We start from the raw sequence: 11,267 nt of genomic DNA on the forward strand, positions 1-11,267 counted from the left end.
GTATGGATGGAAGGGGATTTTGTCGCAGTCTGAGGGGATGCCTAGTGGGTTGTTTGATCCTGTTTTGTGGAGGAAGGTGAGAGGGACAAGTGTGAGGCCTACGATGATGAATGGGAAGAGCAAGTGAAGGGCAAAGTATCAAGTCAGTGTGGGGTTATCAACACAGAATCCACCTCAGGCTCATTTGACTAATGTTTGTCTAATGTAGGGGATACATAGTCCAAAACAGAAATCCAGCTTTTAGACTTTCAAGGTTAGAGTAGGAATCATAAGTTCTGAGAGGTAAAAAGTTTGTTCCTACATCAGGGTTTATGAGTCGTCATGTTCTGTTATTTTAACATCAGAAAACCACCTTCTAAATATCAAATTAATAATATACTATAATATAATAATATATAATAATAATATAATAATAATAATAATAAAATACTTGTATTTCTGTCCTTATATAAAATCCATTAGCCTTTTATTGAACACCACCATCTCTGTCGCTCCACATGTGTGAATAGATGCCAGACACTGAGCAAAGCTTTCTCTCACTTGTGACAGCCTGAAATTGCTGCCAGCAGATGATACCACTTCCAGAAAGTTATCTGTTCTTCAATAAAGGACCACAGGCTTCTGTCATGCAGCTCTCCCCAGCCACCTCACAGCTACCACAGCCCTGGCAATGCAAAAGCATTCACCAAGAGCAAACTTGAATTTATTTTTTTTTTCTGTCAAGGGCTGTACTACTTTCAAACCAAAAGCATTCTGCCAACATGCCAGGTAAGCTTTTATAATAGCACCTGAAATACTTTATCTACCAAACCAACTCTGAAGAGTTCATTATCTTTTGTGGCTGAGTTGCTGCAGCAACTGGCCAGAGCACACAACTTAGGACACCAGGTGAGCCTGGTCAGTTTCTACATCCACGCTATAGCACTGCTTGCTTCTTTTACTACTTCTTATGGGTGAAATGTCAATTAATTTTCTGTATCTCCTTTGAACTTGCTGGTTTTGTCTACCACCTTTGGCATTACATCTCAGAAGGTCAGTGTCTGCAGCATAAAGTATCATTTCTACCTGTGTGAAATATTACCTTAATATAAATTGGTCAATCTGTTTCAAATGAGTATTTGTAAAATTTGGTGAATACTAGCTCTGCATCCACTCAACTCACAGCTTTCAAGATGTTGTAAACCATGGTCCATTTTCCCCTTGGTCTTCTCCACAGTGAGTGGTCCCACAATTTTCAGTCTCTCCTTGCAAAGCAGCGTCTCCATTCCCTTGAAATTTAGCTGCCCTTCTTTTAAGTCTACTATGGATTCCCTCCAAATGTAGAAACCAAAACTGCCCAGTTCTGAAAACATGGGTCCACTGGTCTTACGCAGGAGCCAAGTAAGACCACCTGTTTTGTTTGCAAAAATAATTAAAAAACCCCCACCCAATTTGATACAACTCCAAACTGTGGCAGGATTATAGAAGAACTGTGAAAGATCTGTGCCCTGAGCTCTTATTACAAGTTGCTGAAGCAACATGTTCAGTAACATGTATATTCCAATAATGATTTACAGCACAAATGCATAGAGCTGCATTTGAGCTCATCTATCATTTTTCCCTGTAGGAGGATCTGACAAAACTGAGCTTCTTTCCTTAGCACTAATGTTGGGAATAAAGCCAGGTGATACCATTGCTCATTCCATTTCCTCTTGTGAATCACCAGGCAGAGCAGTTGGAAGTGGAAGACTGTCCCTGTATGAGGGACCCCATTCTCGAGCAGCGGAAGTCTGTGAAGAGGAAGGACCAACACAATCCCCATCCACTTGTGCTGCTGGGAGACATGAGGTAGAGAATTTCTACAGGAAGTCAAGCCCAGGAAGAAGGGAGAGGTGGAGGGAAGGTGTTTTATGATTTGTTCTTAATTCTCATTATTGCTGATTTTATTGGCAGTAAATTCAAATAATTTCCCAAAACCCCAACTGTTTTGACTGCATGTGTGTAACTGCTGAGTGATCTTCCTGTCTTATCTTGATGCAAGATAAGCCAAGATGCAAATCCATTGCATTTTTTTCCTTCTCCTGTAGAAGAGGGGCAAATAATAGAGCAGTTTTGGTGGCTAGCCAAGGTCAGCCCACCACAGCCACTCCATGCATTAGCTAATCTCTTGCAATTGTACCCTTTCCAAAGGAAAATAAAAACAAAAATACAGTTTAAAGTCAGACAGTCCATCACAGCATATGAGCAAATGCAAGATGAAGAATTTTTAGCGCAAAGTAATAAAACAAAATTATATTTGGAAGCACTTTGTTTTAAACACAGCTAAACACAGCTGTAATCTGATAACATCTTTTTCTAATACATAGACTTAGGACTTTTACTATAAAGTACTACATTTCAATCACTGACTAGTTCAGCTGTCATGTATCAAGTAATAAAATCCATCCTTTCCTTTCCATGTCTGTAGTTTTATATTTTTATTCTGGCTCATAAAAATGCAACCAATTGTCTAGAAAACATAAGAGTTAAGATATTACTTATTCAGCAACAAACTATGATCCAATTTCCTAGTTTGCGTAAATATATTTATACACAAATTCTACAACAAAGCTTTCACATTTGCCTGGCATTCTTGCTTTCTGAACATTCCATTCACAACATTTCAGTTTCATTTCACTTTCAATGTGAGTTACAAATATTAATAACAATTATTTCTTCCTTCTTTCTCCCTGAAGCATGGATTTATTATCTAGTCATCTGTGCCATCCTAGTCAATCTCTGCACAATATATGTATTTTATCTTGTTAATGATGCATCTCCATTCTCTACATCTTATTTTCCCACCTTTTTCCAACAATCTGAGTCCTCTTCAGGTTTGTTTTCATTTTCTTAACATCTATTCCCAACTGCTCTAAAGAATACACAACACAAAAATTACAGTGCAAACACCAGAGGTATTTAGCAAATCTAAATAAGCTTAGCTGTGAAGTATTCAGTTACTGAATAAGCAGCATAACAACTTACATAAACTTACATATCTTATACAGCTAGTTTCTCAGGCCATGTTTATCAGTGATAATAAGCTCCTAAGAATATTAGAGGCAATCACTGTCATTCCTATATGATCGTTTCAAATTGCAATCAAATCATTCATGTTCAGATATGCTTATTAATCCAACAGAAGTGCATCTTTGTGGTTTAGTTTTATGCACAAAATCTTCATGTTTTAAAACATACACATTGAATCAGATTTAAAGCTCAGCCAAAGCAGGATTGATTAAATGAAATTTCAGGAATGCAGTGTTCATACTCCTAAATGGAGTCTCTGTCTCCATACCCAAGAGAGAGTTAATAATTACTTACAAAATCTCTTGTGTTACATGAAGCAGCATTATGGTCATACACACAGCATTTGCTCAGTTGGTTGGCTTGCCATGTATGACAGTCTTGGTGTTTTCAACTCATATCAAATGGAACCCAGGCTTTCTACATTGTCATGATGTGACCTGCTGATCCAAAATAAATACAAAGTACATATCTAATCTGCAGTGTTTGCAAACAACATCACTGTATATTAGTGATAATATAATTCCACTAACACATTTGTTTTCATTCATATTTTATCCCATATTCCTTCTCTTCCATGTTTTTATTATTATTTTATCATTAAGTAATTCAACTATGATCTTAGACCATCCCATTTCAAGGAACTCACAGTTTTAACTGAAATTGACTCAGAGTAATGAGCAAATGTGGTATTGTAGCACATAAAGAAATAGAGATCTCTATCATTCTTGTAGTACTTTCAAATAAAAGTATTAGCTTTTTGTTAACATGGAACAGGATACATAGATTCAATTTCCAGTAGCATTACTTACTTTCTTCCCTCAGCTTGTTTAATTCCTGTATTATATCACTATACACATAGGATAAAAGCTCCTCTTGGGATTTTGTTCCATCCAAATAATCTGAAGAAGAAAAAAGAAGTGTTCATGAGTTCTATGCCAGCTATCTGTAATGGAAATTGGCAAAGTTTTCAGTATTCCTATAGATGCCATCAGAAGAGAAGGAAAAAAAATCAAGAACAGGACCTCCCATTTTCCTCTTCCCCAAACTTGTTTTACATGTAAAAAACCACAACATAATGGAAAATAATTCTAGTTAATAATTCATTTACAATTTTTTGTGGTACAAACTCTCCAAAAGTGTAATGGTAGTTATGTGAGGACATTAGAGCAATGGAATAATTTGTCAAAAAGGTCTCTGTGCAGTAGATAATTTCAGGTTCCTCAGTTTCAGCCTTTGAGCAAGTTCCGGAAGAGCACTGCAGCTCTTATTCTTACTGCACAGCAAGAAGCAATGTGCTAATGATGAAGAGGCCACACAACTTCCCTCCCCTTCCCTCTGGCCCCACTCCAGATGCAGCTAGTCCAAGAGCTGTGTAAGTGTGAACATCACAAAACGTGTGGCACTGCCCCAACAGCTGGCCTAGCTTTGACACTTCTCATCCAAAACTGGTGACTGTAGTGTGCACAGTCAGCACCTAGAAAGTATCTTCAGTTTATTACAAGACTTCACCAGGATTTCAGTTTTGTTCTGAAGAACTCTGCAAGTGCATCAGCTATCATCTCAGAAGCTTCCTATTTAGACATAAGTGTGTTATCTTGACAAGTTATCTTGTTAAGTGGATTTAATTAGTGATCAGAACATTTCCATTGTTTAACTTCCTAATTTTCATTATTAAATACAAAAATAAAATCCCTATAGGCTTGAAATATCCCTATAGGCTTTTAAACTAACAGAAACATCAAAACCTACTAAATGCCACAAAAACACTTGAAGAAAATTTTGTCCCATTTTAAAAAAATCCCACAATTCAACAAAAACTGCACAAGTGCCATAGTTAAGCATTTCGTAAGTTTAAAATAAAGGATACCATACCAACTTGCATACTTGCATTCTCTTCCAATTCATTTTTATATTTCAAATACATAGGCCACACGTGTCCATCGAAGTACCCTGGTGTATCTGCTGGCTGGTAGACTCTGGTGCTACACAAAAATACATATGCGTTCCCATATAAGTTTTAAATTTTCCCCTAGTGTCATCTGGTTAAATAACAGCTTTCATCCAAAATAAAAAAGAAAGGCTGGCTGTATTTCTATTGGAGCCAAGGAGGCTCCATTGTTTTAATTCAGTCTGTGACACGGACTTCTGCTGTCTTTTGCTATCTTACCCATTTCTGCCAATCAAACCACATTTAAGATAAAAGATAAGGTTAAAGTTTGGTGGTTTTAATTTTGTAAAAGGTATTGCAGGTAAATTAACCTGTATGGACACTACTACCAAAACACGCTACTTTATGTCTATTTACTCGGTATATAGATTTCTCAAGCTTTAAATTACTAGTTGTTAATCTAGACTCTTCCATTCTGGACACCAATGTCTTAGGTGAGTCTAGTGAGAAACCAAGAAAGCGGTATCACCCACAGCCAGCTGAATAGAAGATTTCTTCACTCAGCCAGCAAATTATGACATTGTGCAAATATATTATTCCAAGCATACAGTATTGCTCCAAATTGAGAGGCAAGTCAGACACTGGCTCAATAATCTAGTTTAGATCCACAGTAAAATTAATGGATCGTCTAAACAAAACTGTACACTTAACCCAGACATGAACATTATTACTCTAAGAATAATCATCAATTAACTGTATTTAACCAAGAGTAAGAGTGCTTAGTATTTTTTTAACCATTTCTCATTTTAAACATAATTTTACTCAACTATGCAATCAGGAATTAAATAATTTATCAGGACAACAAATTCTCTTTTTAGTGTTTGCAAAGCACTTAATAACCATGTGCTCTAAAATGAAAATCAAACCTCAAACTAACAAAAAAAGAGGACAGATGTTCTTAATAGCTTACATTTTGCAAGCACTGAAGAAAAGGTAGCATAAAAGGACCACTTCAGTTCAGGGGGTGCGGTGACTCTTTTTAAACAAGAAGTCAATAATCTTACCTCCTTCTCCTTTTGCACTCTTCATAAGGCAGGGTCAAAAAATATCTTCTATTCCATAGCTCATTAAGGGGCCTAAGATAATAACATATTTAGTTCCCTCTTCAATTTTAGGGTTGTTTTTTATTTACCAGGTTACATATTACTGCTTACTCATAATTGTAAAGGAGAAAGCCTTCAACAATCAAAATATGAACATTTTTCAGATTGTCACAGGTATTCTCTGACTCTTCTGTCACAACACCTGAGCTTGCTGGGCTTTTCATCCAATTGCGAATACTTGTCACCATTTCATCCATATAGAGGGCATCAAGTACTAGATGAAAACAAAGTTAAACATCCCTTAAAAACAAAGAATAAAAAAATAAGAAAGAACCCTAAAGTATCCCTACATTAATCAGTAAGAATCAAATAATTTACATACAAATTTAAACAAAGGGGAACAGGATTATCCCAAAGATTATATCCATAGTTCTGTGTTTGCTATTGATGTTTTACTGAAACCAAAGCTTGCACCAGTATTGGGATATTTCTATTGGGTGTAGTCTCTCTGGACTTCATGGCATCTACTATTGTCTGAACAGAATTCACAGCTTTTCACTTCATAACAGAAACTTCAGGGACTGCTCTCCACTTACACAAAACTTATAAAAATTTACTAATCCTGAGACCTCCACCATTTTGTCAATAGTCAGAGCGGGGAGCAGACGCTCAGCATTTTTTGCTTTAGGTTTTTATAAGGTTTATCAGGTGGGCATAGAGAGAGTTAAAGGACCATGGTATACAATGCACAATGTAACATCTTTTTTTTCTGTAGACACGCAAGAATATATTGAGGAAGTATTCAAAGGTAGAAATAAGTTAGCTTTTGGATACCATAACAGCAAACACATTTTTAAAGAGCTTTTAAGAGCAGCATTAAACCTGGATATTTGAATAAGAATGTCCATTTTATCTCTCCAGTTTCACATTCCATTTACATGAAGTCTACAAGTTAAGTCAAAGATTGCATAGCTGGTAATGACCACTCTTCAGGTGCAATTGAAGGGTCTGACCAATTTTCTCAGCGATACATTTTGTGATCACGAAGTATTAACAGAGATTAGCTATTAACCAAGCAATTGTTTACAAGTAGATATGACCTGACACAAAACACTGCCCTAAAGTGGATCTGGATCTACACATCACTAAGAATAAATTGAGCCAGCATTAATCATGAACTTAAAAATATATGTTCTTTATCTTAAATCTCACATCAAATAAAGGTGTCAGGATAAACCCAAGTTTTGACTGACTTGGAAAACCCAATATGAAATCCCATGAGCTCACCAGCAAAAGCAGAAAAAGGAGAGCCATTACTGAGTGATGAGATTAAACTTATGCCAGTACTGCAAGCCAAGACTTCCAACTGAACAGTACCATTTGCTACTAAACCAGAAGCAAGTGAAGAAAGAGAGGAGAAGATTCAAAAGAGCAAATGAAAGACCAAGCCCTAGCGTGAGCTATTTACTTGTTAAGCAAGTTTGCTTAAATATGTCAGTGAGCTGAAGGAAATTAAGAGAAGGATTGCTCAGAAACAACCACTTGTTTACTGCCTTGCTTAGAAGGGAAGAGAGCGAGGGGATGGGGGGGAAGAAGTGTTGAAGCTCAGCACAACAACTTCAGTACCATGTTCAAAAGCAGTGCATCAGAATTACTGACCATCATATAGCTTAAATCCACGTTCATCTGTTTCTACTTCAGACTCTGGCTGAAGGAGGAAAAAAATTTAATTTTTTCAAGGTTGCTTTTATGACCATGCTGAGAGATACATACTCTGTTTATAAATGTAAGGGTTTACACTTTTGTATCCAATTAGTTAAATTTATCTGCAACATTAAACTGATGTAAACAACTGTTAAAATACACTACAAAAACTTTATTTAATCTAGACCAACAAACACTCCAAATCATATTACTTAAATTCATTAGAGCTATACTTGAGAAAACTATGTGTCAAAACATTAGCTGTTTTTCTGTTTTGACTTAGAAGACAAAGAACTACTTATTGTTGTATGTGTGTAGGCTTAAGATAGTATGATTAAACTCATTAGCAAAAGGATCTTGAAAAATTCATCCATGCCTTATTTTAAAAGAATGGCAAAGAAGAAAGGAAATTTCTATTGGCTGAGTATATCCAATAGTTTGGCCACTTAAATTTCAGTTACCACAGTGCTCATTTTATGATTCTTATTAAATTAACATTACTTTAAGCAGCACCAATTTTAAAAGTTCACCAACAGGAGAACTGAAAAAATAATTGAGACCTACTCAAGCCTCCTTTTACCTATCAGGTTTTTCCAATAAAACTGTTACCTTAAAGAAGTCATCTTGAGAGATTATATCACAGTTGGGAAGCATATTCTTAAGTTTTTCTGCTAGCGTTGTTTTCCCTCCATTTGTTACACTGTTAAAAACATTGCAAAAAGTTCACCAAGGCAAAATGTAATCTTTTAAACATATGTACAAGCTCACACATACATTTCTGTATAGTTATATGCAAATAAACAATACAACTTCCCCCAAATTTTAGTCACATTAAATACTCTCTACCTCTAGAAATTTTCTGGTATGTTCCATCAGTTTTCAATAATCAGTGCAGTAAATCAAGCAGTGCCAAGAAAGATGCTACAGATACCCGCACCTAAGGTCTCCAACTGACACAGAACAGTTTTTTAAGAGTTACATGCTATAAAACAACAAGTATATGTTGCATTTGTAATCCAGTTTGAAAAAAAATGTATTCAGAAATAGAAATTATATCACATCATTCTGAGAAGAAGACTAGTCTTAAGCTGTAGAGCAAATTTAATTTTGTATAACTTACCCCCCAAGGCCAATAACCAACACTTTCATAGTTTGTTTTCTCCTCAGTTCTTCCTTTTTCCTGTCAAAAACAACAGCCAGTGAAAAATCTTAATTCAGGAACAAGAAGGCAACTATGGTATTAAGAAATAACAATTATACGGTTAATTTATTTTCTTTCTGTTGTCCATAATTTTTCTTTTTGCAAAGGTACAGTCAGAATCTCAGCTGCTTGTTCTAATGCTAACCAAAAACCTGCAGTATATATACCCCATCTTAAATTCCAAGATTAGAAATTCCAAGGTACTTTATTTTTGACAGTATTTTAATAATTTGAAAGGAAATCTGGAAGACTCGATTCTAACAATGTTGGTATCATACAAGATCCTAAAGAAAAGCACAATCACTAGCCCAAGCCTAGCCTTTTGTTATAAAAGACTAGGTAAAAAACATAAAAAAGACTAGGTAAACAGAAGTTGTGGTGGCAAAACAAACAAAATCATTAAGAAAGAAACAAGTGGCATGCTGAGGAGAAAGGCGTTTTAAAGTCTCATGAAGACTTGTAACAAAGACTATGTTCAAAAACTCTTTTACGAACCTGGTATCACTGCGTGATTCACCACTCCCTTTCTGAGGGTATTAACAGCACAGACCACACAAATCCCCTTCCTCTGCCCCACCACAGATTAATCTGGAAGCATTAAAACTACTGCAAGAGCAGTTTAAGCCATCCTAGCTGACTTAGCCTAGGTAGCACTTGATTTTCCCCTGAAAAGATCGAAGAGTAAACTCTAAAGGTTAATTTGTCCACCATATCCCACCAACTCTGAGGCACTGACTGCCTGAACACCTTCAGCACAGTCAGAGCTGCCAGGAGACACAATTACTGCCTTTCCCCAGCTCTTTCCCCTGAACTTTCTTCTGGAATGGGTGTTGGCAGAGTACATAATGAACTATCCAGGAAAAATACTGCAGTTGAAAAACAGTTCTGCAAAAGACAGGGGAAACAATGTTTGTTTTCAGTTTAACACATCAATTTATAACTATTTGCAAACACCCCTTTTTTCACCTGCTCTATCCTCCTAGGTCAAGCTTAGGAAAGTAAGACCTATGACACCTAAGACCTGAAAGGACTGAGCAGGTAAAACCCTCCCTACCTCCAACAAACAAGTATCTATACTGTATTAGGAAAAAGACTGGTACAGGGGATCAGTATGAAAACAAAACCACATTGTTTCTGTGAAAGTAAGCTTTAGACACATGTGGAGCCTGAAACAATATAATTGTCTTGCATTTGGTGCAACGACTGGAAGTTCCACTGTTTCACATGTCTGTGATATGATCTTTGCATGCTTTTCCATGAATGGTTACGTTAAACAACCAAAAATGACATATTGACTAGTCCAAGCCATCATCTGTATGACAGTCATTGCTTTGCAATGGTGCTGCTTATCTACAGAAGTTGGCATTTGTGAGTTTTTTAAGTTGGTACCCATTGGTTTTCTAGGAATATTAAAATTTTCAAATTCAGTGATGCATTGAATGCTCATAGTACTAACAATGCAAAGACGGAAGACAGATAACTTTTTCTTAAGAACTGATGATACTCAGACTACTTTAAAAATAAGATTAAAAAGTTCTAAATTTCTAAAAGTCATCAGTAAGTTTTGTGTTGCAGAAGATTACCCTTTGTCCCACAAAGGGTGTTACGCAACAAACCGGACAAACACGTTCACCTTTGGACTTTAATTTATGTCATTATGCACATGCAAATTAATCCCAGTCTGCGGCAAAAAATACCACCATAAAAAACACACCTCTTAAAAAAAATACCATCATAAAAAACAACTCTTCTGCCGCCCTGAGTAGTGTGTAAAACAAATTTCAAAATCAAATTTGTCACAAATGCTGCAACACAGAAATCCTACGCTACTCTAGCTTGAGTCAATTTGTCTCTTTAAATAGAGCACAGACCCCATGGCATCGCTGCAGCCACCCCATTTTTAAGGGCATACCGCGGCAATGCTCTCACGCACGGAGCCACCCCCGGGCGCACCGGACCCGCACCGGGAACGTCTCTCACAGCTGCGGGCCCACACCGCGGGGCCGGCGGAGCTTCTCGGCCGCGCCTCCACCCGCTGCAGTTCCAACACCTTAGCGCCTCCGCAGTTCGCACTTTACTTCAACCACGCCGCGAGGGTGTTAGGAGCACATCCTTCCGCCAGCAGGGCTCCGCGCAGGCGGACCGCCTGCGTCCTGTCACGGAGCTGCGCGGGGCGCGCCCGCCTCCCAGCCGGGGCGGTCCGGCGCACACGACGCCCCAGCCGGCCCGCCGGGAGCAGCCCCCTCGCAGCCGCCAGCACCGCCCGGCCCGGCAGCGCGGCCTGGGCGGCTCCTGCGGCCCGGGCCGAGCGCGGGCGGGGAAG

General features: G+C 37.7%; 1 protein-coding gene across 1 annotated transcript; it reads right to left on the bottom strand.

Annotated features, from left to right (window-relative positions):
• Window positions 1–1,893: 1,893 nt before the first annotated feature.
• Window positions 1,894–11,023, bottom strand: NMRK1 (nicotinamide riboside kinase 1). Its single transcript, XM_058043224.1, has 9 exons — window positions 10,857–11,023; window positions 8,864–8,923; window positions 8,353–8,443; window positions 7,699–7,747; window positions 6,151–6,313; window positions 6,001–6,072; window positions 4,921–5,030; window positions 3,858–3,947; window positions 1,894–3,493 (listed from the first exon to the last, which is right to left on the bottom strand). The coding sequence occupies exons 2-9, from the start codon at window positions 8,890–8,892 to the stop codon at window positions 3,474–3,476; spliced, it is 624 nt and encodes a 207-aa protein (XP_057899207.1). The 5' UTR covers window positions 8,893–8,923; window positions 10,857–11,023; the 3' UTR covers window positions 1,894–3,473.
• Between the last annotated feature and the right edge of the window lie 244 nt (window positions 11,024–11,267).

The sequence above is a fragment of the Melospiza georgiana genome, chromosome Z (genome assembly GCF_028018845.1).
Source record: "Melospiza georgiana isolate bMelGeo1 chromosome Z, bMelGeo1.pri, whole genome shotgun sequence".
NCBI classification, from domain to species: domain Eukaryota; kingdom Metazoa; phylum Chordata; class Aves; order Passeriformes; family Passerellidae; genus Melospiza; species Melospiza georgiana.